At 44.1% G+C, this 27655-nt stretch overlaps 1 protein-coding gene across 1 annotated transcript in view; it reads left to right on the top strand.

The window, feature by feature from the left end:
* The window catches only part of KDM5B (lysine demethylase 5B), a 68678-nt gene extending 41334 nt beyond the window's left edge, over positions 1–27344 (top strand). Inside the window, exons 12-27 of the mRNA XM_032466666.1 lie at positions 562–724; positions 2943–3062; positions 4352–4546; positions 7149–7330; positions 7617–7741; positions 8640–8790; positions 8922–9036; positions 9453–9808; positions 10757–10895; positions 16498–16677; positions 17302–17460; positions 20954–21439; positions 22780–22891; positions 23622–23776; positions 24857–25177; positions 25628–27344. Of these exons, the coding sequence (XP_032322557.1) occupies positions 562–724; positions 2943–3062; positions 4352–4546; positions 7149–7330; positions 7617–7741; positions 8640–8790; positions 8922–9036; positions 9453–9808; positions 10757–10895; positions 16498–16677; positions 17302–17460; positions 20954–21439; positions 22780–22891; positions 23622–23776; positions 24857–25177; positions 25628–25765 (3097 nt within the window). The 3' untranslated portion in view covers positions 25766–27344. The remainder of the gene's footprint in view (positions 1–561; positions 725–2942; positions 3063–4351; positions 4547–7148; positions 7331–7616; positions 7742–8639; positions 8791–8921; positions 9037–9452; positions 9809–10756; positions 10896–16497; positions 16678–17301; positions 17461–20953; positions 21440–22779; positions 22892–23621; positions 23777–24856; positions 25178–25627) is intronic.
* Positions 27345–27655: the final 311 nt, after the last annotated feature.

Raw genomic sequence — 27655 nt, 5'->3', positions numbered from 1 at the left:
GAGCGTTGGTTCTACTTCCCTAGGCAGTTAGTTGCTCCCAGCTGTGAAGTGAAGGTTGTGTTTACCACACCTCATAGGGATGTGTCACAGATTAATTGGTTAACAGTTTAAAGTACTTTGAAGAATAAGAGCTCTGTACAGATGCTAATGGCCTTACCAGAGTCTGATTTAATCTCGTCTTTGGGAGTGGACCTGGGAAGGGAAGAGGAGAGCTGCCACCCCTTGTCAGTTGCTATAGGAAACCCTTACATTCTCAGAAATTGTAACCATCTGCATTTCCTGAAGGTTCACTATAGTGGGAGGGAGGATAGATGGGGAGTCTCATGTAAACTTTGTACTTGAAGAGGGAAAATGTGTTGCATATGTTCAGGTCACATTTCTGGTGATACTTACTCAGTTTGAATGTTGTCTTACAAAGCAGGGTCTGAAAAACAGGAACTGGTCAGCTATCTTGTTTACTTTACTATTTGCTGATTGATTTTGTGTATGAGTTGAAGAGGCTACTGAAGTTTCATGCTTACGTGCTTTTTGAGGTTGACGTACTTTTACCATCTATCTTAGGGGTGAGCCGAAGACCTGGTATGGAGTCCCAGGGTATGCCGCCGAGCAGCTGGAGACAGTGATGAAGAGGCTGGCCCCGGAGCTCTTCATCTCCCAGCCCGACCTCCTCCACCAGCTCGTCACGATCATGAACCCCAATACCCTGATGACTCATCAAGTGCCAGTATGTTTTGGGTCAATCCTGCCACCCAGGCTTAGCTTAGCTTAGCTCCCCACTTCCCTTCTTCTCTGTTGCTCACTCTTTTATGAAGCTGATGTGTGGTTATGCGTAGAAATGGCTGTTTGGTGCCATTTGGTACAATACTACATTGAGCCGGGGGACCGGATCCTCAGATGCCGTAAAAGCTGATTTGTTGCAGCTAACGACTGGATTCCCGAGCAGCCGTGCTTCGCAATAGTGAGAGCAGTGCTTTCTCTTCTTTCCCCCCCTGGTGTCCGGTTCAGTTATTGTGAGTTTGTCACAGGTTGTGCAGTCATCACTGTTAATAACTATTTCTAAACTATAGTTTTTATTTATAATGTCATTCCTTCCGTGCAACAAAACAAAAACTTTAAAAAATAAGTGTTAGTATAAATTTGTTTACCGTGAAAATGGGTAGGTTCTGTTTTAATTAAACTCTTAAGTGTCAGAATCCTTTGTATTCTGTCCCTACTTTAGAAATAATTTATTGAATCTACTTTATCTTGATTTTTGAATGGTGAGCTGACATGACATGTTTGGTGGATCTTAGTCACATCACCCTTTCCCCCATCTCTAATTAAGCTTATTTTAAGAGGAAGTTTGTGGGGAGGGTATAGCTCAGTGATAGAGTGTGTGCTTAGTATGCACAAGGTCCTGGGTTCAATTCCCAGTACCTCTGCATACATACACAAACATACATACATACATACATACATACATACATACATACATACATACTCCACCCCCTAAAAAAGAAAATTTATTTCAAGGTCTTGAGCTTGGATTTCAGGGTTCCCAGACTAGAACTTTTTCCTCTGAGGTTTCTCTACAAAGTGACATTTTTGCATACTGACTTCTTTTTGGAGGATAATCTGAAGACATTTTGGGAGGCCAGTTGGAGATGTATGAAGTTGAAGAGTCCATGTTAGCTAAACCAAATGTAGAGGATACATTCACAGTGTTAAAGGAAATTCTTGATCTTGTGACCTGCATTTTATGCTTTTGGGTTCACAGGATAATAAATCAGGGGCAGATGGAGAGGACTTTCTTTGAGGGATCATAAATTTTTCACAGACCAAAGTTTAGAAAATAAGGACCAGTAACCAAAACACCAAGTACCACCACCACCTCCTTGGTGTTCACCGTATTGATGTCCCCTCTCACGCTGAGGAGCCTTTCTGACTTGTTAGGAGTAGCTGGCTTTACATGAGACTCTGCCCTGTTCTTCAGTAATTGAGGAAACCACGTGGGGCTAGATGCTGGACCTGTAGAGGTAGATGGGTGAGCCCATGCATTCAGGGACTCAAGTTTAAGGGGGAAGACAACACTTACACAGATAATGGAAGGGTGGTGTCAACTTACAGGCTGACCCATTAACTGCAGAGAATCAGAAAGGGCTCATAATGGCATTTGGACCAGGACTTGGAGCTCTGACAGAGCACGTGTGGCCAAGAGCTGGGGAAGGAGCAGGCCATCCTGATAGGAGGGACTATGCTCACGTGGCTAGTGGTCTGCTCACCTGGAAGGGCATGACAGAAACTCACCGTGGAGTTTCACGTCCTTTTGGCCTGGATGGTGCTTGAGAATTTGCATTTCCAGTGAGTTCCAGGTTGTTATTGTTCCTGTTGGTCTGGGAACTGCATTTTGGAGAACCACTGATGGAGAGATACATGTTGAAAAGATGTCTAATATTACTATTATGTAGTAATTAGTTCAGTCTGAGGATTTTGTCCATGGAGCAGCATTGATGTGTTTCGGGTGTGAGGGGAGTGGGTAAAGGGGAGTAAAAAAAAAAAGTGGGAGGTAAGTTTGAGGTCCAAATCAAGAAGAGTTATGTATGAAATGAGATCCTTGGAATAGACTGGAATTTCTTTAACTGGTGGTAAGTGATCCTGTTGTGATGTAATAATATTAGTATATTCTTGGTTGTAACTGTATTTAGAAATCCTGGGTGTAAGCCAGATTTCTGTAGCATAAGCTGTGTTTTCTGCCGAGATGCTGATTAACCTTGGAAGTAGGGGGCACCACTCCACCTTGTGGCAGAAGGGAGTATCTCTGGGTGGTATTCAGCCATACTTTTTTTTCCTGGCTCACACTGAATTGGCAGAAAGCTCCCTTTTTTCTGGAGAATCATCTGATAGTCTATGTCCAGATTGTCCTTTGTGAGAATCTCACTAAAAATCGCCAATTTCTGTCTCAGGTTTACCGAACTAATCAGTGTGCTGGGGAGTTTGTGATTACGTTTCCAAGAGCCTACCACAGCGGTTTCAATCAAGGTTTTAATTTTGCTGAGGCCGTTAACTTCTGCACTGTTGACTGGGTACGTAATTATGACTTAGTGAGCCTTTTCACGTTTATTGTTTTTCCTGCAGAAATGGTATATAATGCTTTATAAACTGTCATGTGTCTAGTTGTTTAAACCAATTGCTGCTCAAATGGCAGGTCTGCCAGTTGTGTGCCTTCTACAACAAGAGAAGGCACTGACCCCCACATCGTGAACCAGGACCCACGGAGAAGAGGCTGTTGATTTATATTTTGTATCTCATTGCAGACTGATAAACAGTTTCAGTCTTAAGACTATATATACTTTATGCAGCACTTGCTTAAATTATCCACAACACAGCAGTTTTCTTTTTGATACAACACAATAATTTTTAATAATATTTGATTTCAGGTAGTTGTAAAGTGGAGTTTTTTAATTAGTATTAATAATATTCATTTACCAAAAAAGAACTATGTAGTTTTAAGTGGGTGTGATGTTAAACCTAATGAATGATAAAATGATAATCTTGTTTCAGTGCTTTTTTTTAAATATAATAATTTAAAGTGTGTGTTTATTTATTTATAAAGTATATAGATATTTCACTGTACCAATACATTATACACATTATAAAGTATTTACAAAAACAGAAATCCAAAAATATGGGATAAAATATTTTAAATACTGTTTTTTAATTATTAGAAATATAAAAATATTTTTGCCCTTACAAAACGAATTATAATATTCAAATGAGAGCAATGTGACCGATTATGCTTAATTATTTTTGAAAAATAACAATTTGTGATAGAGTCATTTGTTGGGCTGGTTCTTTTTTATTTTAACTTTTTTTTATTGAGTTATAGTCATTTTACAATGTTGTGTCAAATTCCAGTGTAGAGCACAATTTTTCAGTTATACATGAACATACATATATTCATTGTCACATTTTTTTTTTGCTGTGAGCTAAGTGCTGTTCTTAATAGCACTTCCTGTATAGTTATTTTCAGTTGTATAGTTTTTAGAGCATCATTGTTCCCTGAAGTAGGTACAACACCAGTTCAATACAGTTGTTTGAGGAAATAGGTAAATTTGTATTTCTAATTAGATTCCACATTGTTGTAGACATTAATACATTGTTAATGTATTGGGTTGTTAAACCATTTCTTAATTTAGACACCTGATACACCAGATCTTTGAGATGTAAAGATTTTAAAAGGTCTGAGGTCTTTTAGGGTCTAGTTTTAAGATTGGTCTATGTGCTACTTGGTGAGCTGGTAATAAAGGTCAGAATGTCTGGAAGCAGGAAGGGGAGAGGTGAATGTCATGTGTCCTCCCATCCTCTGGTGCAGCTGCCCTTGGGCCGACAGTGCGTGGAGCACTACCGCCTGCTGCACCGCTACTGTGTGTTCTCCCACGACGAGATGATCTGCAAGATGGCTTCCAAGGCGGACGTGCTGGATGTCGTGGTGGCTTCAACTGTTCAGAAGGACATGGCAATTATGATTGAGGATGAGAAGGCTTTAAGAGAAACTGTCCGTAAATTGGTAAGGTTTTCGGAACCCCAGCTGTGTGTCATTGGGTATTACTTAGCAAAGTTCTTACACACCTTGATACCATTTTAAGGAGGCTTTTCTTCGTCTGATTTCCTTTAAGATCATTCTGATGGATGTATATTGATGTCTCATTGTGCTTTTAATTTCCATTTCTCTATAATGGCTAATGATGTATTGATCTTCTTATCATGTATTTATTTGCTACCTGTGTATGTTTCTCTTTGGTGAAGTGTCTGTTCAGATGTTTTGCCCTGCCCTTCTTTTATTGGATTGTTGTGAGATTTCTGTTTATTCTAGACACCGGTCCTTTATCAGATAAGTGTTCTGCAGATATTTTCTTCCATTTGGTGGCTTGTCTTTTCATTCTCTTAGCAATGTCTTTTAAATAGCAGAAGTTTCTCATTTTGATGAAGTTCAGTTTATCAGTTTTTTCTTTCATGAATCTTTTTGGTGTGTCTTTCTTAAGAAATCTTTGCCTAACCAAGATCACAAAGGTTTTCTCGTGTGTAGTCATCTAGAATTTCTAGTTTTAGGTTTTACATTTAAGTCTTTAATGCTTTCAAGTAATTTTTTTTTTTTAATGGTAAGGTGTGGGTTGAGATGACTGTTTTTGCATAGGGCTAATTGTTCTAGCACCATTTCTTGAAAAGACTCTCCTTTTTCCATTGAATTGCCCTGGCACCTTTGTTGAAAATTAATCACACATGTGGAGCTGTTTCTGGACTCTGTCCTAGTCTGTTAGTCTGTGCATTTATCCTCTTGCTAATACCATATGATCTTGATTACTGTAACTTTCTAATAAGTCTTGAAGTAATGTGAGTTCTCCAACTTTGTTCCTTTTAAAAATTGTTTTGCCTATTTTAATTCCTTTGCTTTCCCATATACAGTTGAGCTTAATGATTTCTACTAAAAAACCTGTTGGGATTTTGATTGGAACTGCTTTAAACCTATGGATAGTTTAGGGGAGGATTGATATCTTAATGATACTGAGTATTCCAATCCATGGATGTAGTATATCCCCTGATTCATTTAGGTCTTCTTGATTTCTTTCATTCAGTATTTTGTAGATTGCAGCATATAGATTTTATACATATTTATTTTATACATATTTATGATGATGTATTTCGTATATTTTTGGTACTATTATAAATGGTAATTTAAATTTTTTTCAATTTCCATTTGTTTATTGCTAGTATTTAAAAACAATTGATTTTCAGTTACTGACTTTGTATCCTGCAACCTTGCTAAACTCAGTAGTTCTAGTAGCTTTTTTTGTAGATTCTTTTGGGACAGTCATATCCACGAATAGAGTCACTTTTTTTTGATGTGCTGCTTTAGAATGTGGGCTCCTGAGCCCACTGTGGCCCAGCAACAGTGTACTCACCTCCCCTGACATTTTACAATTGGGGAAACAATGCCCAGAGGATTTGAGTGTCTTACCAAAGTCTTCCATCAATAATAGTAGCTTTGTTTTGGAATTTTGAGAACTCATAGTTTTTTTTTTTCCAGCTGTAGAAATTTACAAATTAAAATTGGATTAAATATATGATTCATTCTCAACTAAAATCCATGGAGTTGATCCATAATTTTATTTTAAACAAAATTTTAGCCATCTCCATCATGAAGTCCTTTTTAATAATCAGTTCCAGATTAAAGCCAAAATTTATTCATTAGCATTCCTTACTTGCCTGTGTGTTTGCTGGTCCATTATAATTAGCAGGAAGTGAAATGGTCAAAATGTTGATATGCAGAATAAAAGAGTAAAACAAAGGAGCTCGATGGTCTATAAACTGACTTAATCAGGTTCTGGCATTCTCAAGATTAGATTTGGATCCAGTTCCAGATGAGGAGAGAAGGTGGTACAAGTTTGATCTTTCTGTAACAAAGGTGTATCCTAGAAGGGCCAGATGTCAGGTGGTACAAACTTCGGTTGGAATCTGCTGGTTCAAGACCTCATTTCTCTTGACACCCTTTCAGTTAAGAAATGCCTTATTAGAATTTCAGTCTCTGTTGCACAGATTGTCTCACCCTTTCAGGTAACAGTATCCCTTTAGGTAACTTTCCATGTACGAGGCTAGCAGACTACTCAGCATCCCTCACCCGCAGCAGTTCTTGCAGGATAGTCTTTTCCACTTGCCCAACCTTCTTTTTATTTATTTTTGTTCTTTTTATTTATTTTTGTTCTTTTTATGACTTCTCCAACAACATTACTCTGAAGCCCCACATAGTATTTCCTCTCAAGTAGAAAGTATATGCGTTTTCCTTGCTTTTTTTCTATACCCAGAATATGGACAGGGCCAATTTTGGAGTAGAATAAACAGCTAATCTCAGTAGTTTTTTATAGGCCTATTAATAACTGTTTTCATACTCAGACCAAAATGGCCAAACATAAACACCTGCCTTGTCCAGAAGGGGTTCTCCCTAGACAAGTGAGTAGATTAACTTGGCTACATTTGCCAGGTCCACACGTTGTTAATCACTCACTCTCTGTTTTGGTAAGGCTTTTTTAAAATTAAACTCAACTATTGTGTCGTCTTGGGGGTTGGTGGATTATGTTATCCTTTGGAGACCTCTGAAGTACACTTTGTTCTAGGGAGTAATTGATTCAGAAAGAATGGATTTTGAGCTGTTGCCAGATGATGAGCGTCAGTGTGTGAAATGCAAAACCACGTGCTTCATGTCTGCCATCTCCTGTTCTTGTAAACCTGGCCTGCTTGTTTGCCTGCATCATGTAAAAGAATTATGTTCCTGTCCTCCTTATAAATATAAATTGCGGTGAGTAGGAAGAATGATTTTTTTCCTATGGTAAACACTAAATCCTTTCACGTAAGCTCAGCAACATTGATAAAACATCTGATTTCCTCAAGGGGAGGGTATAGCTCAGTGGTAGAGCGCATGCTTAGCATGCATGAGGTCTTGGGTTCAATCCCTGGTACCTCCCCGGTACCTCTGTTAAAAATAAATAAATAAACCTAATTGATTCCCTCCTCCCCAGAACAAAACATCTTAATTTCCTCCAAACCCACATACCTCAAAGCTAAGTTTGCTGTTCTGTTTCCAGGTACAGATACACGCTGGATGACCTTTACCCTATGATGAATGCATTGAAGCTTCGAGCAGAATCTTACAATGAATGGGCCTTGAATGTGAATGAAGCTTTGGAGGCAAAGATCAATAAGAAGAAAAGTATGTGGTATATAGAAAGTGTGACTTGGTGATTGGCACTTTGGGACTAATTGTAATGCAGCCAACTTAAAGTTATCAGCAAGTGTATTACTTGAAACAACCTGACTTTGTCCTAGGTGTTAGCGCATCTGTCCAGCCAGGCTTAGAACGTTAGCAGAGGCTGTAAAGCCAAGAGTGGGTGAGGAAGACGCCCTCACATCAACGTGAAGTCTTGATGTTTGAGTGCTGCCAGAGATCACGCTGTGACAAGACAGAGGCAGCTTTACACCTCTGTCTCAGAAACGAAAGTATTTCACATTTTGTATGGAACTTTAGAAGAGTTTTTGTTTTGGTTTTGGTCTTTTGTTTGTGTGGGTTTTTTGAATTATATCTCATGACAAAGGCAGCATGTCATTTAATTAAGAGTATGAAATGCTGCTTTTTTACTTTTTAGTTCTAACCATAGTTAGAAAGTCACTTCTTCCCTTCCCACCTCTTTCAGAATGCTTTCATTTGCTTTCCTTTCTATAGCCCAATAGGTGACTCCCCTCTCTTGTTTAGGGGAGGGTGCAGTGTCACCGTCCCCAAGCCCACTAGCTCCCTGCCAACTGTAGAGCACAGTACAGGAGGAAGAAGTGGTTCCAGCCACAGCAAGATCTGCATTTGGTCTGTTTTGACAAGTTGAGTATTCTTTGTCTCTTAAACAGTCCCATGTCTAAGGGCAACTCTAGGCACTTTTTAAATCACTCCACTCTCAGGCTCCCCCCCCCCCCCAAATCAAAGGAACAAATCTATTAAAGAGGTGAAACATTGCAAATATCTACAGATAAGAACTGATAAAAGTGAACTGCCCCTCTGTATCTAATACACAGATTTAATATATAATGATCACAGAAAGATGACTTTTTCTGTTTCCTAGGCCTTGTCAGCTTTAAGGCTTTGATTGAAGAATCTGAGATGAAGAAATTCCCGGACAATGATCTTTTGCGTCACCTCCGATTAGTCACGCAAGACGCAGAGAAGTGTGCCTCCGTCGCACAGCAGCTGCTTAATGGCAAAAGGCAGACGAGGTGGGCATTCGCATACTTGGGGTTTGGACTCTTTGGAGGCCTGTTGCAGCTGGTTTTTCCATGACGATGGAGTCTGGGAATGGTGGGTGTGTGTGTGCTTACGTGGCCTCTTTGGGTCTTTGTCTCTGTAGATACCGATCTGGTGGAGGCAAGTCCCACAATCAGTTGACAGTGAATGAGCTCCGACAGTTCGTGTCACAGCTGTACGCCCTCCCGTGTGTTCTCAGTCAGACGCCACTGCTGAAGGTGACTGGGGTGCTCTGGTCATCCTGTATTTTGTGAATAAAGTCAGTTGACATGATGAAATCGTCGTCTTGGGTGGTTAATTTGTACATTTATTTGCAAATGTTTTACTAACACGTTGAGTGATCTGTGTGTATAAAGAGATTATAACAAGCCTGCAAAGGAGAGAAAAGGTTGGACACTTTTACCGTGTAAGTGACCACCACCAGCTACTTCTCAGTTAATACAAGGTCTCAGTTAAATGTCACTTGTTTTAGTGTCATTTGGCTTATGTATTACATACCTCGTTTACCTACATTGTTGATAAAATCAAGTGAGATGGAAGAGGGTCACATTGAATATGCACTGAAGATTCTAAGTATGCAAGAAGCCAATTACTGAAATTACTGTTTTGATGCAGCAAGCTGTGTTTTTTTTAGGATCTCCTGAATCGTGTAGAAGATTTCCAGCAGCATAGCCAGAAACTGCTCTCTGAGGAGATGCCCAGTGCTGCTGAGTTGCAGGACTTGCTGGACGTCAGCTTTGAGTTTGATGTTGAGCTCCCACAGCTGGCGGAGATGCGTGTCCGGCTGGAGCAGGCCCATTGGCTAGAGGAGGTGCAGCGAGCTTGCCTCGACCCCAGCTCCCTCACCTTGGATGATATGAGACGTCTCATAGACCTGGGGGTGGGTCTGGCCCCATACTCAGCCGTGGAGAAGGCTATGGCACGGCTTCAGGAACTGCTTACGGTGTCAGAGCACTGGGATGATAAGGCCAGGAGTCTCCTGAAGGCCAGGTAAACAAGCACAGCTGTGCCTCTCCCCTGGGGGATGACTGGGCACAGAGCGTGGGGATTGGCCTCTGACACATGTGGAAGCTGAGTTGTGCATGTCAAAATAGCTGAGATATTTGTAGCTGTTTTGGAACTTGGGCAAAAGAATACTAATTTTTTTCTTGCTTTACTGACAATGAAGTGAACGGTTGGACATGGCTTTTATAGAGTTGGTTTAATGAAATTTCCCTAGATTTCACTGATAGTATTTTTGAGAAATACTGTCCACAGTTTAAACCCAAACCTAGTAAATAAGATCCCAGGGAGTCTTCAAGAGAACATCTGTGAGCCAGCATGCACTATGCTATAGAACAGATACGGTGTCGATCATTCCCAGCATCGGTGTGTGTTGGTGACTGTCTGGTTTTGAGAGATATGTTGGCCTTGGGCTGACCTCTGAGGGGAGAGGAGGATTCCTTCCTAATTCTGCTTTCTGTCTGGCAGATCTTTATTGGTTCAATTGACAAGATAAAGTATGAGAAATATCTAGGTTGTAGACATTATTTTGTGATCCTGAAAAAGTGGTCATTGAGCAGAGAGTACATTTTTTGGGTTTGTGCTTAGGTATACTGATATTCTAGAGATTTTTAATTTTCTAAGTGAAACTGTACGAATCTTGACAGTGTAATAGTTTATCTCTTACTTTAGTTACTTTCTGCAAATGGAAGTTTATGGTTATTCCAGTGTCAAATCAGGAATAAGTAGAACTTAAATGCTTCACTGAGTCATTTGCTTAAGTCTTACGCGGCCATTTGAACTAGATAATTTGATACCTAGTAGTTATTTGCCATTTGGAAAAATTTATTTACTCTTTTGACTTTCCTTTGAAGTGATTTTTCTAGTTTCTCTGGTAAACTGTAAGAAAAAAGAACCATCATGTAAAATGCTGAACATACTGTTTTGTTGCTACAGGCCTCGGCATTCATTGAGCAGCCTTGCTGCAGTGGTTAAGGAGATTGAGGAGATCCCGGCATACCTGCCCAGCGGCGTGGCTCTGAGAGACTCGGTGCAGAGAGCCAGAGACTGGCTTCAGGAGGTAGAGGCCCTGCAGGTCGGTTCACAGAGTGTGGCTCAGAGCAGCCATGTAAACCCTGGTGAGGGGAGCAGGCTGAGGGTTAGCTGGACGACTCATTCTCTTCAGGCTTATGTAGCTGCCCTTACCCACACCACCTGTTGTCCTGACCTGTCAGCTCAAATATTTAAAGCTTAGATAATTCAGCCAGCTTTTTCTGGGAGCTTGGGAGCCTCCCATCACAAACTTGAGGATTGAAGAAAAAGAATTAAAAATGAAGTTGTGGGAGAAACGTAGTTTCTACTCTTTGATAAGAGGGCTGTCTCTTGTTGGCTTGTCAACTGCTTGGAGTTTGGAGAGTCTCAGATCCATTGAGTCTCAATGTATAATTACAGGGCCAAACTTAGCCCCAAGGCCTGGGATGTTACTAAGTGGGGACTTAAAAGTGCTTCCCCGTTCTACAAAAGAAGGGAAACTCAGGAAGTTCTAAAGTAATTATCCAAAGTAATCAGCAGTAAGTATCTGTGGCCCTGTGTCAGATATTCTGCTTACTGACTTACTATAAGTTAAAGTAGAAAATTAAATTCACTTGTAGCATTATTAAGATACAGGCAGAATATATTCTGTGTTTTCCCCAATTTTTAGTTGGATAACTTCATTTGAAAAGTGGTTAATGGAGGTGTCTTCCTTTTTCTCTCTAATCATCATAAACCAACAGGTCTTAAGGGCCTATTGAGAAAAAAGATCTTTGAATTTTTTAATGGGCTAGGTTTTTGTGGTTGTTTGTTTATATATTATCTCATTTACTCCTCACAGCAACTCCCAAAAGTAGGTATTACTATTTTTTTAATCAACTGTACTTCAATTAAAAAGCAAACAAACAACCCATTTAAAATACGGGCAAAAGAACTGAACAGATATTTTTCCAAAAGAGGGAATGCAGATGGCCAACAGGAACATGAAAAGTTGCTCAACATCACTAATACCAGGAAAATGCAAATCAAAATCATAATGAGACACTGTCTCACACCTGTCAGAATGGCCAGCATCAAAAAGAACACAAATAACAAATGTTGGCAAGGATGTGGAGAAAAGGGAACCCTTGGGTGGGAATGCAAATTGGTGCAGCCACCATGGAAAACAATATGGAGGTTTCTCAAAAGCCTAAAAATAGAAGCACCATGTGACCCAGCAGTTCCACTCCTGGGCATATATCAAAGAAAAACAAAAGCATTAATTCAAAAAGATACATCCACTGTGCTATTAATAGCAGCACTATTTACAATCGCCAAGACGTGGGAGCATCCTGAGTGCACATCAATAGATGAATGGGTAAAAAAGATGCAGCATACATGTGCAATGGAGTACAACTCACCTATAAAAAAGGATATTTTGCCATTTGCGGCCCTTCATTCACTTTTTTTTTTTTTTCACTTCAAAAACCGGAGTTTTATTACTGGCATAAACATTTCCATTGCATCAGAGACAACAAAATACCTAGAAATAAACTTAAACGAGGTTACCTTTACCCTGAAAACTGTAAACCATTGATGAAGGAAATTGAAGATGATACAAAGAAATGGAAAGATCTTGTGTTCTTGGATTGGAAGAATCAACATTATTAGAATGGCCGTACTACCCAAAGCAATCTTCAGATCCATTGTAACCTCTGTCAAAGTACTCGTGACTTTTTTCACAGAACTCAAACAAGTAATTCTAAAATTTATATGGAACCATAAAAGACCCTGGGTTGTCAAAACAGTCTTTTGCAGGTCTTTTTTTCCCCCTTTCTTCTTTTTGTTCTCTTTTCTTATGGTTTGATGACTAAAGAAGGTCCTTTAACATTTGTTGTAAAGCTGGTTTAGTGGTGCTGAAATCTTTTAGCTTTTGTTTATCTGTGAAGCTTTTGATTTCTCCCTCCAATCTGAACGAGAGCTTTGCTGGATTGACTGTTCTTGGTTGTAAGTTTTCCCCTTGCATCACTTTAAATATGTTGTGCCACTCCCTTCTGGCCTGTAGAGTTTCTGCTGAAAAATCATCTGATAACCTTATGGGAGTTCCTTTATATGTTATTTGTTGTTTTTCCCCTGTTGCTTTTAATATTTTCTCCTTACCCTTAGTTGTTGTCAATTTGATGACTATGTGCCTCAGTGTGTTCCTCTTTGTGTTGATCCTGTGTGGTACTCCCTGCGCTTCCTGGACTTCGGTGACTGTTTCCTCTCCCAAGTTGGGGAAGTTTTCAGTTACCATCTTTTCAAAAATTTTCTCGGTCCTTTTTCTCTCTTCTCTTTCTGGGACCCCTACGATGCGAATCTTAGTGTTCTTCATGTTGTCCCAGAGTTCTCTTAAATTATCCTCATTTCTTTTCATTCTTTTTTCTTTTTTCTGTTCTACAGTAGTGATTTCCACTAATTTGTCTTCTAGCTCATTGATCCATTCTTCTGCCTCATTTAGTCTATTCTTGGTTCCTTCTAGTGTGTTACTCATTTCAGTGATTTTATTGCTCAACTGTTTGTATTCTTTATATTTTCCAACTCTTTGCTAAAAACTTCGCTCTGTGCATCTGTTCTCCTCTTGAGTTCTCTGAACATCTTCACCACCATTGCTTTAAACCCTTTCTCAGATAAATTGCCTATCTCCTCATCACTTATTTCCTCTTCTAGGATTTTATCTTGTGCCTTGTCCTGGGAGATACTCCTCTGCTGCCTTATATTGTCTATCTTTCTTTTTGTATTTTAGGTAGGTTAGTTAAGTCTCTCAACCTTGGAGAGGTGGCTCTCTGTGGGAGACATCCTATGTGTCCCAGCAGTACACTCCTCTCTCGTCACCCAAGGGCCAGGGTCTAGCTGATCCCAGTGTAGAGTCTGGCCTGTGTTTGTGGATTGTTTTTTTGTTGTTGTTGTTGATTGTTGTTTTCTTATTTCTGGTATGTGCCCCTGGTGGATAAAGCTGGACTAGAGGCTTATGCAGGCTTCCTGGCATGAGGAGTGCCTGCCCACTGCTGGGTGAAGCTTGGTCCTGGAGCTCTAGTGGGTAGGGCTGTATCCAGAGGCATTTGTGGCTCAGGAGGTCTGCTTATGGGTGGGGCTGTATCTTGGTGTTAATGATTCAAGATACCAGCCTCCAGAAGAGCTCATGTAGATGAACACTCCCGAAGTGTCTGCCACCAGCTTTTATGTCCCCTGGGTGAGCCGCAGCTGTCCCCTACCTCCCCAGGAGACCCTCCAAAACCAGCAGGCAGATCTGGCCCAGGTTGCTATGAAATCACTGCCTCTGCATTTGGACCTGATGCACAGGAGGTTCTGTGTCTGCTTCCCAAGAGAATGAAGTCTCTGTTTCCCCAGTCCCGTGGGGCTCCTGGGGAGCTAAGCCGCACTGGCCTTCAAAGCCAGATGTCCTTGGGCTCTTCTCCTCCTCCCGACGCCAGAACCCTGGGCTGGGGAGCCTGACATGAGCCTCAGAAGTCTTACTCCTGTGGGAGGGCCTTTGTGGCTTAATTATTCTTCGGCTTGTGGTTGCCCACCCCGGGGATATGGGGCCCGATTATATCCCAGGCACACCCCTCCTACCGTCCCACTGTGATTCCCTCTTTATGTTTCCAGTTGCAGAAGATCTTTTTTTTGCTAGGTTCCTATCTTTTCGGTGGTTGTTTAGCTAGCATTCAGTTGTGGTTTTGTTGTAGTTGTGAGAAGAGGTGAGCTTGTGGTCCTATTACTCTGCCAGCTTCACCGGTGTGTTTTTTCTGGGCAAAGTTTTTAAAATTTTAATTTATATTGTTCTGGAGTCTCAAGTTCTGTTCTGTTGAGGCCATTGGATTCCAGGAGTAAAATACCACCTGGTTTTCTGAGTATCTGTGTAATTTTAAGTGGTGCTGTTTGACCAGTTGCTAATGAGAAATGCCAAACAGGACAGTTTTAGCCAGATTTTTGCAACAAAACATCTGTATATCTATTCTAGTTAATAGGGAAGAGAAGATACATTGTTTTATAAGTATTGCGTAATTAAGGGGTGACCCCAGCCAGCCAGAGAAAAAACTGAGGAAAGTGTCTCCTGTGTACGTAAACTTGTGCAGTGGGTTTTCCATGCAGACTCTTGGCAGTGGTTGTTGGAACTGTAGTGGCTGTAGTCGTGGTCTCCTGCCTTCAGTCATGCTTGGTGGCAGCCAGGCGAGGTGCTCTGCAGTCAGGAGAGGTGAGTGTGTGAGGTTGGAAGCGAGGACACATTGCTCCCTTCACGTGTTGAGCCTGTGTGTGCTACTTAGTGCTGTGTTGGCAACAGTGTCCAGAGCACGAAAGGCAGAGTCTGCTCCCTTCCTTGACGGGATAGTGGGGCCTCTCCTTGCATCATGTGTTCAAGGGCTAATTGAGAGATGAGACCAACAAGAGGGAACCTCATCATGTTCAGTGGATTGTTTCTTCTAACTGTCGTCCAGTATTCTGCCTTTCACGTATCGAGTACTCTGCATGTCTCTAGGTGGAAGTATCACAGACATGGCCTGTAATCTGAGTCACCTTTCTAGGCATCCAGCGGAACACCTGTGCCCTTAAAGTAAATAGAAGCAGTGAAACATCAATCTACCTATGTTGAGTTTTCCCGTGTCCCCAGAAATGTCCCTGAGGGTTGGTTGTCCATTCCAGGACCACACGTTCGTCTGAGTGGCCATGTGGCGTCACCTCTCTTCCTGCTCTGCTGTTGTCACATCTCTGTTGAGAACTGTCGTCCTGTGGTTGGTTCTGCCTTCTGCCTGGTGATTTCTGTGGGGTGTTTTCTGTCTTCCTCATGTCCTGTAAACTGGACGTTAATTTCGAAGCCTTGGTGGATTTAGGTTAAACGTTTCTGAGTTGGAATACATCAGAGTATCGGGTCCCGGGTGAGACTTTGTATGCTTCACGTGAGGAGACACGTCTGGGCGGCCTGCTCAGTGGTGCTGACATTACTGCTGTGTTAGAGCAGCACCAGTGCTTCTCCACATAACACCCCCGCCCCTGCCGTGCTTTCATTCTCCCAGTTCAGGTCTCGCTCTCAGCGTGTGGTCCCAACACCAGCAGCCTCGGCATTACCTGGACACTTGTTAGAAGAGCACATTCATGGACCCTTCTGTGGTGAACTGAGCTGGAAGTCTGGGGGTGGGGCCCAGGAAGTTGTTTAAACAAGCTTCCCAGGTGATTCTTAATGAATAATGAAGTTCAAGAACCTCTGGGCTTTCTCAGCTCATTTTAGTTTCCTGAATAATTTATACTGAATTCCCACAATTCATTGGTGAGTGAATTGGAGTCAGATACTGTTTTGGCACTTTTATTTATCAGTATGGAAGTCCTTTGAGTTACTATAAATTTACATTTCTGTTGAGTTTTTTCCGTAGAGAGCAAAATGATAAGTTAACTGAGAAGGACATACATAATCAGAATGAAGGGACCACAGTGTATGTCAGGTCCGAGGTTGAACCTTTGAGGCCCAGCACAAACGAGGTTCTTACTTGTTACATGGAATAGCGCATCACCCCACCTCTACAACCACTTGTTGGCCAGTGGGTTTTGTCAGCATCTGTCTGTGAATTTAATACGTTTAACCTGGGGCAGGCCCAGTCCACATGGTGCTTTTCCCACTTAGACAGAAGTGCTCCTTTCCCCCAATCTGTCAGGTTGGAGGACGGGTGCCTGTGTTAGACACGCTGGTGGAGCTTGTAACCCGAGGCCGCTCCATCCCGGTGCATCTGAGTTCCTTACCGAGACTGGAGTCCCTTGTGGCTGAGGTCCACGTTTGGAAAGAATGTGCTGCCAGCACCTTCCTAACTGAAGACTCGAAGTTTTCTCTCCTGGAGGTAAGTCTACAGTCAGTCCTGACGTGGTCTTCAGCCCCTCGCTCAGTGAGACACGAAGTCCCTCACGAACACGTGGCGTTGCCAGCTGAGCTACATGCTAGTTACTTTTTCCAGAAGAGCAGGGAGATTCTTCTGAGTTTCTAGTGAAATAACCTTTAGGTGTTTTCTGGGTGTGTTTAGGGATAGCATTCACTGTCTAAGGAAGCTATTTTCCTCATTGAGGTTCCTTAGTCCGTGTTGCAATTGGACGTTTAACCGTGGCCACTCTTCAGTACTTGCTGTTAGCAGGCTTGATAAATGATTCTGTCCACCCCTCTAAGTGCTGTGGTTGCACTCTCTGTAAGCTGACGCTGGTCACACATTATGACTGGAGTCGTTCTCTGCCACTGTTTTAGTCCCTGTTTGAGTCGGGAATCAAAGTCTGTCTTTTGTGAGATTTCCTCCTTTTCTCCCTCCCTCCTTTCTTTCCTGTGTGGAGGGGAGTTTCTGGCTTCAGGGCAGGGTGTTGCACAGAAAATGCTAAGAAACTCACATCTTTCCCACTGCTTAGGCTTTTATTTTGGGACTTCCTAATGCTTCCTCTGAAATCTGTTTCACCAGTGGTTATGCTTTGTTCCACGTTAGGTTCTGTGTCCTCGATGTGATGTTGGCCTCTTGGGATTGAGGAAAAAGCAGCGCAAGTTAAAGGAGCCCTTGCCGAGTGGGAAGAAGAGAAGCCCCAGAGTGGAGAGCCTGAGCGACCTGGAGAGAGCCCTGACCGAGAGCAGAGAGACTGCGTCAGCGGTGCGTGCAGGCCCTTTCTTCCTCTTTTCTCTGATGGGAAGGACAGTTTCTAACCCTTTCGTGTTAACTGGGGATATTGGCACGGCCAGTAGAAGTAGAGGAATAAAAGCACTCAGTTTTACTAAGGTGACTTTGGGAAAATTGTCATTTGTAAACGTTTTGAATGGGTGGTGCGTAGAGGTGTGGAAGATTCAGGGAAGGCCTCCAAGACTCAGAAACAGTCTCCACGCCTGTGGGTTGATCCAGGATATCAAGGCTAACAGATGAGTGAACTGCAATGCCAACTTACTAGTTTACGGTAAGATAAACCTAAAAGTGTCCTGGATAGTTTTGAGTCTGACCTGCATTTAGTGTAAGCACTGTTGATTCAAAGATCCTGTCTTCAGGATGTTTTATGAGCACAGTATCCACACAAACGAAGATTGCTATATGATCTGGATTTTTTTTTAAAATCTTTTTGTTAAAGTGGATTATAATTGACCTATAATACTAGTTTCAGCTGTATAACACATGACTTTATATAGCATACACCGCAGAATGATCACCACGAGTCTGGTTAACATCCATCATCACACATGGTTTTAATTTTTTTCTTGTGATGAGAACTTTTAACATCCACTTTCTTAGTAGAACTTCCAGCGTACAATATACTATTAATGACTGGCGTCACCGTGCTGTGTGTCACTTCCCCAGGACAGACTTAATTTTATAACTGGAAGTTGTACCTTTTGACTCCCTTCACCCATCTCACCAGGCAACTACCAATCTGTTCTCTGTACCTTTGGGGTTGGTCTTCTGTTTTGTCTTTTGGATTCCACATGTAAGTGAGATCATACAGTATTTTTCTTTCTCTGTCTGACTTATTTCACTCAGCGGAGTCCAGAGTCCATCCACGATCTTGCAGATGGTAGGAATTTTCTTCTTTTCTAATAATACTCAGTTGCATATTCACACCACATATCATCCGTCGGTGGGCACTTAGGTTGTTTCCATATGTTGGCTGTTGTGCATAATGCTGCACTGAATATGGGGGCACAGATATCTTTTCAAGTCAGTGTTTTCATTTCCTTCGGAATAAATATGCAGAAGTGGAACTGCTAGAACCTGTGGTAGTTCTGTCTTTAGTTTTGGGGGGAACCTCCATACTGTTTTCCACAGTGGCTGCACCAGTTGATGTCCCCACAATTCAGGGGTGCCCTTTTCTCCACGTCCTCACCAGCACTTGTCATTTCTTGTCTTTTTGATGACAGTCATTTTAACCGGTATGAGGTGACATCTCACTGTGGTTTTGATTTGCATTTCCCTGATGATGAGTGATGTTGGGCACCTTTTTGTGTACCTGCTGTTTGTCTGTATGTCTTCTTTGGGAAGATGTTTGTCTAGATCCTCTGCCCATTTTTAATTGTATTTTTGTTTTTGCTGTTTAGTTGTATGAGTTTTTCATCTATGTGGTGTCTTAACCCCCTGTCAAATCATGATTGTGCCAATATTATCTCCCATTCCACAGATTGTCTTTTTATTTTGTTGATGGTTGCTCCCTGTGCAGAAGCTTTTTATTTTGATAAAATCCCATTGGGATGCTTCTAATGACATAAAGCTTTGTCTGTTCCAGAGCAGGGATATGCTTGCTCCTTGGACCGAACTAAAGGCATTCATCCTTGGTCCAGGCACCCTCTTTCCCAGTCTGTCCCTTCATAGCTGCCTGATCTCTTTTGTGATTGATGTGGGGTTGCTGTGGTTTGTTTGTGTGTTTGTTTTGACATAGGTTTTCTTTGGGCATATTTGTCCATCCCTTCAGGTTCTAATCAAGGGCGGCTTATGAGCATCGTTCTGGTGTTTTCAAGGTGCTCCTTTCCACTGTTACGTGGTTCATTTTTGTAAAGGCATTGTCTTGAGCTTTGCATGTCTCGCCTGTGAATCCCTGGTTTAAGAACTCCTTTACACAGCCTGTCGGTTTCCTAGTGGAACTCTAAAGGGACGGTCGCGTGCTGCCCGTTTCTAAGCTGCAGGGAGGCACTTTGTTGTCACATAGCCCATAAATACTGCCTATGTGTTGTGTTGTTTTGTCTATAAAAATAAGTGGATTTTTAAAATGTACCAAAGGTTTGTTAGCTGTTTTACTTACAGATCTTTTTGTTTCTTCCTCGATCCCTCATTCATACATGTTCTTCTCCAGCCCAGAGAGACAGTGGAACATTGACCTGGCACTATGACTCAGGTTCCTCATCTGTTGAGTCCTGATGGCGGGTGGATGTGACCGTGCAGAGTGGTGTAACTGACACATTAACGTTTTAAGGAAATAGAATATTCCTTGGCAAAGGAATAGTTGCTGTTCCATGTAGCTTTTGTTTCTAGAGGAGAATGCTCAGTTTTTAAAACGTGTGCTTTCCCCCTATTTCTCTGTATTTCTCCCTCAGTGAAGTACTGGGACTCTGGTGGTCCAGCCTTTTGTTGGGGAAGATGGATTGTTCGAGGAGTAGCCGCTCACTTTGCCTAGCTAGTGATTAGAATTTGTCACCCTTAGACTCTGCGTTTACTCCATGATATGAAATGAATAAATCTGTAATGCCTAGACTGTTTTATGCAGCGAGCACTTGATCTGTTCAGGTAGAAGTCCCACTTACGGACAGCTTGTAAATATTGTTCAGAAATATGTTCAGCATCACTTCAGCTTTTTACTGTGAAGTTGATTTGTTTATGTGTATTTTCAAGTCATTTATACAGATTAACTGAACTCAGACCTTTCCTGGGACAGGGTTCTAGTTTTAATAGAGAGGAAAGACTTTACAATGAGTATACTTGCCGCTTTCTGCAGAAGAGCAACTTACGTTTGTCTCTGCCCTAGTCTTACAGCATGTGTGTATGCGTGCATGCACGTGTGTGTGTGTGTAAGAGAAGCCAGGTGAAGTGGTTGCTACTTAATTTTTTCACAATGGATCCAGTTTCATCCTCTACAATGCCTGTGTCCTGCACAGGCCTTAATGTTAAAGGCGGGAAGAGAAATAGATTCCTGTGGCTGCTTGCGACTGTCTCATCTAAATAAAGTACCTTTCTAGAAGAACACAAAAGCTAGTGGACTGAGAACAGATAGAAAACCTCAGACGTGAGTACTTGTAGAATGGGAAGAGCCTGCACCTCTCAGGAGAGGTGGGTTTTCTAGGAGATAACGTGTGCAAGGACATTGGACTTTGAAGAAGTGGAGTGTGTCAGGTTGCTCACATTAGGTGTTTGCGGTGTGCCAGTCCAAGTTTTGTCACGTGTCTGCTGTAGCTGTCAGTGCAGCCCTGTGAGGTGGGTACTGACTCTGTTTCACACGTGTGCTCACAAATTCAGCCACAGTGGAGTGCCTTGCCCAAGGTCACCCACACAGCCTTGGGAGGCAGAGCTGGGAACTGGATGCAGAGAGTCTGCATGTTCTCAGCCACCAGGACCCTCGAGTTTTAGGAGAAGGCTGAGTTCTCTGTGACATTGTCCTCTATTGTCACCTTTCTAGATGGCAGCGCTCGGAGAAGCTCGCATACGAGAAATGGAAGCCCTGCAGTCTCTGAGATTCGTCAATGAAGGGAAGTTGCTGTCACCTGTGCAGGACGTGGAGCTGAAGGTCTGCCTGTGTCAGAAGGCCCCAGCTGCCCCCATGATCCAGTGTGAACTCTGCAGGGATGCTTTTCACACCAGCTGTGTGGCCGTACCCAGTATTTCACAGGGCCCCCGCATCTGGCTTTGTCCCCATTGTCGGAGGTCAGAGAAACCTCCGTTAGAGAAAATCCTGCCCCTACTGGCCTCCCTCCAGCGCATCCGAGTTCGCCTTCCAGAGGGAGATGCACTTCGGTACATGATTGAAAGAACCGTGAGCTGGCAGCACAGAGCCCGCCAACTGCTCTCGTCAGGGAACCTCAAATCTGTGCAGGACGGTGCAGGCTCAGGACTGCTGTGTGGCAGGTGGCAGTCCACTGCGGGGCAGGTGCCAGAGACAGGCAAGGTGAGTCTGAGCTCCCCTCCATCACTGTCTCGGGACTCCGCTTGGCTGCATGCCTCCCCCTGAGCCTGCGGCCCTGCTGGCAGTGCCATCACTGGTACCCACTCCACCTTCAAGGTCCGGGTGTATCTGCAGTGCTGCTTCAGTTTCCTCTGCTCCCTCTAGTCAGGCATTCTTTCTGTAGCGCACATTTCACCTTTTCATATATGCGTAAGGTTTTACCATTTATGTTTATGAATCTAAAGACATCTATATGTATTTTGATTTTTTTTTTCTTGGCTATTTTTTTCCTGCTTCATCTCATGTACATCACTGAGTGGAGAGGGATAGTGCCTCCTTCTGTCTCCTGTTGCCTTTTGACAAAGAAAAGGTTTGGAAGTGTCTTGAGTATATGCTGCTTCAGAGGAGAGGCAGTCAGTTTCATACCTTTTGTGATTTTTCTGCCAAAAGTCATAATGCTCTTAGCATCACTGGGAGGCTGCAGGAAAGGCATGTGAAGGCAGGCAGGAGAGGTGCAACCAGGCAGGCAATGCTCAGTCTTTTCTGCAGGGTAACCTGACAACCTCCAGGTCCGAGAGGGCCTCTAGCAGAGATTGCTACACCTCCCTGGTGCTGCACCAGCACAGACATGTGAATTGTAGGAGTTGAACCTTCAGCAGGTTAGAAATAAAGACAAAAAATTGGTCCCCGTCATATTTTTTCCTTGTTTTGTTTCTTTCCAGCGTCTGGAGCACAGAGCCCAGTGCTCAGCGAATGCTGGGCCCGCGGCGTCACTCAGTCGGGCTGTGATTGTCTGGGCGGCCCACACCGGAGACGCTTGTGCTGCTCACACTCCGGGTGCTAGGACTTGCCCTGTGTCGTGAAGGGAGGGCACAGCTGCTAGTTACTGCTGTCTGTGGTCAGCGGAGTATGTTTCCTGGCTCCTCTGATAAACTCGGAGGAAGCTGGGGGCGTGGATGGGAACACCATCTGGCAGGTCCTCAGTTGGCTTACCCAGCATTTACCCAACATGATACATGTTGTTGATCGGACTGTAATCTTCGTAAGGAGTCACGTAGGGATTAAAAGTCCGTATGATCTGTTTTCGTGCAGAGATGCCTTACTTCCCAGTGTGCTCTTCACCCCTGAAGTCAGTCCAGGTGAAACCAGGAACACGAAAGGCTTGGTGGATATGAGTGGATTTGGGCAGATCTGAGAGGCCAGGAGACAGACTTCTTTCAGTTTGGGGAAATCAAGCCTTTTTGCTAGCTGCTGCCCGATGAGAACCCCAGCTGCTTTCACGGGGCTGGTGGGAGTATTTTCAGTCCTGAAGATGCCTTACGTAGAATGTTTCCTTCCGCTAGGTGTCTCAGCCTCCTGGCGCCACGTCCTTCTCCTTACCCGGTGACTGGGACAACAGAACCTCCTATTTACACTCTCCCTTCTCTACTGGACGGAGCTGCATCCCCCTCCATGGTCTGTACTATCATCATCCTGATCATTGTTGTTAGTTGGAGGGCTGAACAGTCGTAAGTGACCTTGCAGTAGGCTTCTGTTGTAGATAACCAGGTACCATAATGTAGGATGTGGGTTACTGTCTGTGTATCTGCAGGGTAGGAGAGGGGTATATTCAAAGGCTTATAAATGCAACAGAAATACAAAGGAAGGCTTTATATCCGTTACTTTCAGGGATGAGAAGGTTAATCCCATGCCAACCGATAATTAAACACCAAGCATTTTGGTCAGATGCTAAGTCATGGGTTCCTTTGTTACTTCATTACTTAGAAGACTTGAGGAGGGTCTTCAAAGACCTGCCCCCTTTCTCCTGCTTACCTGTAGATGACTGCCCCACAAGTTCTGTCTGCAGTTCTGGTCCTTAGTCGCACCATCGTAGGGTATGTAGTAATGGGGTTGGAGCCATGTGGTCCACGCAGAGTGCCCAGGCCCTTGGCTTTTCTGTGCTCGTATTACAGCTGTCATGGCAGAGGTTAGAATAAGGAAGTGAGAAGTAGTCCTTCCCTGGTCATCAGAGACAGAAAATCTCATCTGGGCTCTGTTAAGCTGTGGCTTTGGGCGTGTGGAGTGACCCTAACTTGAACTGAATACAGTTTAAACGGAGAGGCAGTCCCCCTGCTCATGTCACAGGTAGGCATCCGAGTGGAACACTGTTTGTCCTTGTCACTGTGTTTGGTCTGGTCCTCAACAGGTGTTGGTCCAGAGGTGAATGAACTGTTGATGGAAGCCCAGTTGCTCCAGGTATCCCTTCCTGAAATTCAGGAACTTTACCAGACATTACTTGCAAAGCCGAGCCCTGCTCAGCGAGCTGACCGAAGCTCTCCAGTTGGACCTGGCAGTGAGAAGGTGGGCGTTGGAGCTGCTGCTGGGGGCGGGGTCCGGGTGGGGGTGCTTCTAATTGTGCTTCCATTGACATAGCTCGGGAACGAAATGATGTCTTTGATCCAGGAAAAGGTAAAGTCCTTCCACCTCACAACCCTGTTCCCACGCTGCAAGCAAGCACTTTGGGCTCATAGCCTGGATTTTGGTCCCCTTTTTTTAAGTCATTGTGTGAAAAAAATGTTTTTCTTTGTAGCAGGTGCTTCTGATCGTTTCCGTGTGCTAACAGCTAGATGCAGGATTATTTTTCTTCTATAAGAACATATGGTAGAGATGAAAATGTAATTACAGCTGGAAGGCCTTTGGGGTAAAGCCTTCATCACTGGAGTCAGTGCTTAACAAGCACTTTACTCTCCTGACAAGACAGTGGCTGTGAGGACAGGTGTCTAGGCCAAGGGTGCCTGTGTTGAGTGCTGACGGACTTGAAGGGGTGCCTCTATAATGTCCAGTTGTTTTTTTTTTTTTTTTTTCAGCAGTGTAAGGGTCTTCCCCTTAGTGAACTAACTGGCCTGTGGCATTTCAGGCCCCTGAGAGGATGGTCAGCCAGGTAGGGAGAGCCCCACTGCGGAGCGTAAGGGCAGGCCCTGCCCTTGAGGATTCACTGTTTGCTGTGACCCCAAGGAGTGTAGCGCCATTATCAGTTGTGTTCAGTTAGTGCTCCTTCCTCTAGGGGGCAGGCAATTCCTTAGGGAAGGAAGTGTTGGCCTGGTTCCTTAGCAGCCTTCGGGTCAAAGGACAGATGTGAACACCTAGACTGAGCGCAGAGATCACTTACTCGGGGTTTAGCGAGAAGACGACTACAGGCATCTCACCGTCTCCCGGGGCTGCTTGGCTGATTTGAAACTCAGCACTTCAGGGACGTTTCTGTTGCTCAGCGTTACTCTGATACATGCTGTCCTGTGGGACGCGGAGGGAGGTGTGATTGGGGTGTGGCACGTGTCAGAGTCGGTGTGGGAGCACCTGGCTTCTCATGCAGCTGGTTCTTAGCTTCACTGGTTGCAGCAGGAGGCGGATTAGGCTAAATGCACTTTGCTGTCTTCCACCCAGAGTGACAGCTGCCGCGGGAAGCGAGACGGAGTCAGCGGTCTCGAGAGAAAACTGAAGAGACGCCTGGAAAGAGAAGGCCTCTCCAGTGAGCGGTGGGAGCGAGTCACCAAAATGAGGGCCCCCAAAAAGAAGAAAGTCAAACTGAGCCACCCCAAGGACACGAACAATTTCAAGTTAGAAAGAGAGCGTAGCTGTGAGTTAGTCCCTTCCGGCGACACTCACTCCCTGCCCTCGGACACGTCCTGCTCCGAGCAGGAGGACTCTGAGGATGAAGACGCCCTCTGCCCGGCCGTGAGCTGCCTGCAGCCGGAAGGAGATGAGGTCAGTGAGGTTTGGGCCATAGAGGACGTGCGTTCCCTTAACTCAGAAACCCTGTAAGCTACAGCTCGCCCGGCCGGGTCTCTCCTGCTTACGCCTCGAGCCGATCTGAGTGGATTGCTCCCCTCCCCTACTGGTGTCTCTGCTCTCACGTCGCTCCTGGTCTCCTCCCTTTTCTTGAAGAAACTCTCACTCTTCCCTTTCTCCTTTTCCTGCTCCTCCAGCTTTCACCGCCCGGCGCTAAGAAGGTGGGAGGGACGCTGCTGTCGCACCCTTTGCTTACTGGTCACAGGGCGGCGCGGCCTTAGCCCAGAGCAGTCGCCGCTTGAAGAACGGCTTTGACTCACTTGTTCTGGCTGCTGTGCCAGAGGTCCCTGCGGTGGGGCAGTGGCCTGCCCAGTGTTGGGCCTGTTCTTCCCCTGAAAACCCCGTCTCCCTGCTCTCTGTAACCAGGTGGACTGGGTCCAGTGTGATGGCAGCTGCAATCGGTGGTTCCATCAGGTCTGTGTTGGTGTCTCTCCCGAGACGGCCGAGAAGGAGGACTACGTGTGCGCGCGCTGTGCTGCGACGGACGCACCAGGCCGGAGATAAAACACAAACCACTTAGTGTAATTCAGGACTCCAGCCAGAGGATCTCCAGCCTCTCAGCAGAGCTGCAGGACTGGCCTTCTAACCAGCCTGCACACGGTGCTATTTCTATTCCTTACGGGATCATTTTTCCAGAACTCTTTGAAAAAAAGAAAAAAACGACTAAAAAAATTTTTGACACTTTTTGTATTTTTTTCCTTAAGAGCTGTTTGTGGTTATTGAGGTTTGAAACGCTGACTGTTTTTTGCAGGGGTTTCCACCCATTTGGAAGGATTGGAGCTTGCACCTTTTCATGTACAGCATTAAAATCTTACCTCTTTCTGGGATTTACCGGCTTAAGAGTCCAACTCAGTTTCAGTGCCCAGAAGGGCACCAGAAATTCCAGTAAATCCTCATTTGAGGAGTTTCTCTCTTGTTTACTCTGTTACCATATTGGGGAGCTTAAGTTTTTCACTTTTGGGGTTTTTGTTTGTTTCTTTAGCCACCTTTCTTTTTCCTGGTAGACTAGGTTTATTTATCTAAGCAATAACTTCCATGTTGGTTTCAGTGGCTGGAATTAAAACAAAACAAAACAAACTTCCGAACAGTGTGTTGGTGCTTTAGCATTTGGCCGATGTGCAGAATGCAAACGTCTGGTTTCTAGTGTCACTGGTGAACTGGTGATGTAGAAAAGAGACTGCTCTGTAAGTACCTGCCACAGCTGTGTTTTGCTTTCTCCCTGCCCCTCCTCTCCTCTACTATTTTTTTGGTAGCTTGTATCAGATGTTGCAATTTATATTGTGGAATAAATCCTTGGTCCTAAGAGAACACTAAATGCTGGTTACTTAGAGCCATTACCTACAGCTGCTTCTGCCTCTCCCCCTTGTGGGCTTTGCAGAGCTGGAGGGGGTTGCTTGCTTCTGCCTCTGCCCCACCAGGCTACAGTAGCACCGGATGGTAGCCTGCAGACATTAGGGGGTTCTTTTGTATCCTGCTCTGTTCGGCGGGCCATAAGCCTCCAGTCCCCACTAACAAAGGCCCCCTTTCCTCCTGTCTTCAAGGAGTAGAACCTGTCTTTAAAGCCATGCTGTATTTAAATAAGCTTTCTCAGAATGTTGGCAAATCATTCCAATCCTCAGATCAGTTCTCCATGTGGAAGTGATGTCTTTATTATATTTGAATTGACAGGGAAGCCTGGTTTAGGGTTAAGACGTCAGAAGGAAATGCAAGGGAAACACACCCTCGCAGAGGAGAGAGGGCTGGGAGAGTGTGGTTGAGGGAGCACTTGTGAACCCCCAGGTCCTGCCTCCCTGACCGTTGCTGCTGTGACTGGGCATGCAGCCCTTGGCCTCTCCCTCCTTTTCCTTTACGAGCCTCTGTTCTGCAGTGGAGAAGACGTTCTGGAGAACAGACTCTTGCTTGCCTGCTCCTATCCTGTTGCTAACACCTGTTTTCCCTACATTCTATAGCCATAAACCCGAAGATGACGGTAGAAAGTGGGTCTTTAATAAAACAGCAAAAACAGCAGTTTGTGATGTGGCGGAGATTTAAATGTACTAGCCCCTTTTATGCAATTCAAATAATTAAACCTCTTTAAGAACAACTCCAAATTGTCTGCAGTTTTCCCACAGTTGTTGTGCTGTTTCTCCTTGTCTGAGGGGCTTCTGGGGCCGGCAGAGAAGAAGACTGTCCAGAACGTGCTCTGGAGTAACAGCTGTTCAGCCTTTTCTAAGTGTCTGGAGTCTTAGTGCCCGTACCTGGGGCAGGATGCTGACTGTCCCAATTCCACGGAGAAGATGCGCTTACAGGAGACACTGCTTCTGGATGAAAGCCTTTGCCTGTAGAGAGCTCCCGCCCATCTGGGCGCACCCCCGACCCCACCAGCTTCTCCTCCTCACCTGTAGGTGGTACAGT

Source organism: Camelus ferus, chromosome 23 (genome assembly GCF_009834535.1).
Source record: "Camelus ferus isolate YT-003-E chromosome 23, BCGSAC_Cfer_1.0, whole genome shotgun sequence".
Lineage (NCBI taxonomy): Eukaryota > Metazoa > Chordata > Mammalia > Artiodactyla > Camelidae > Camelus > Camelus ferus.
This window is presented reverse-complemented; position numbering and strand designations above follow the sequence as displayed.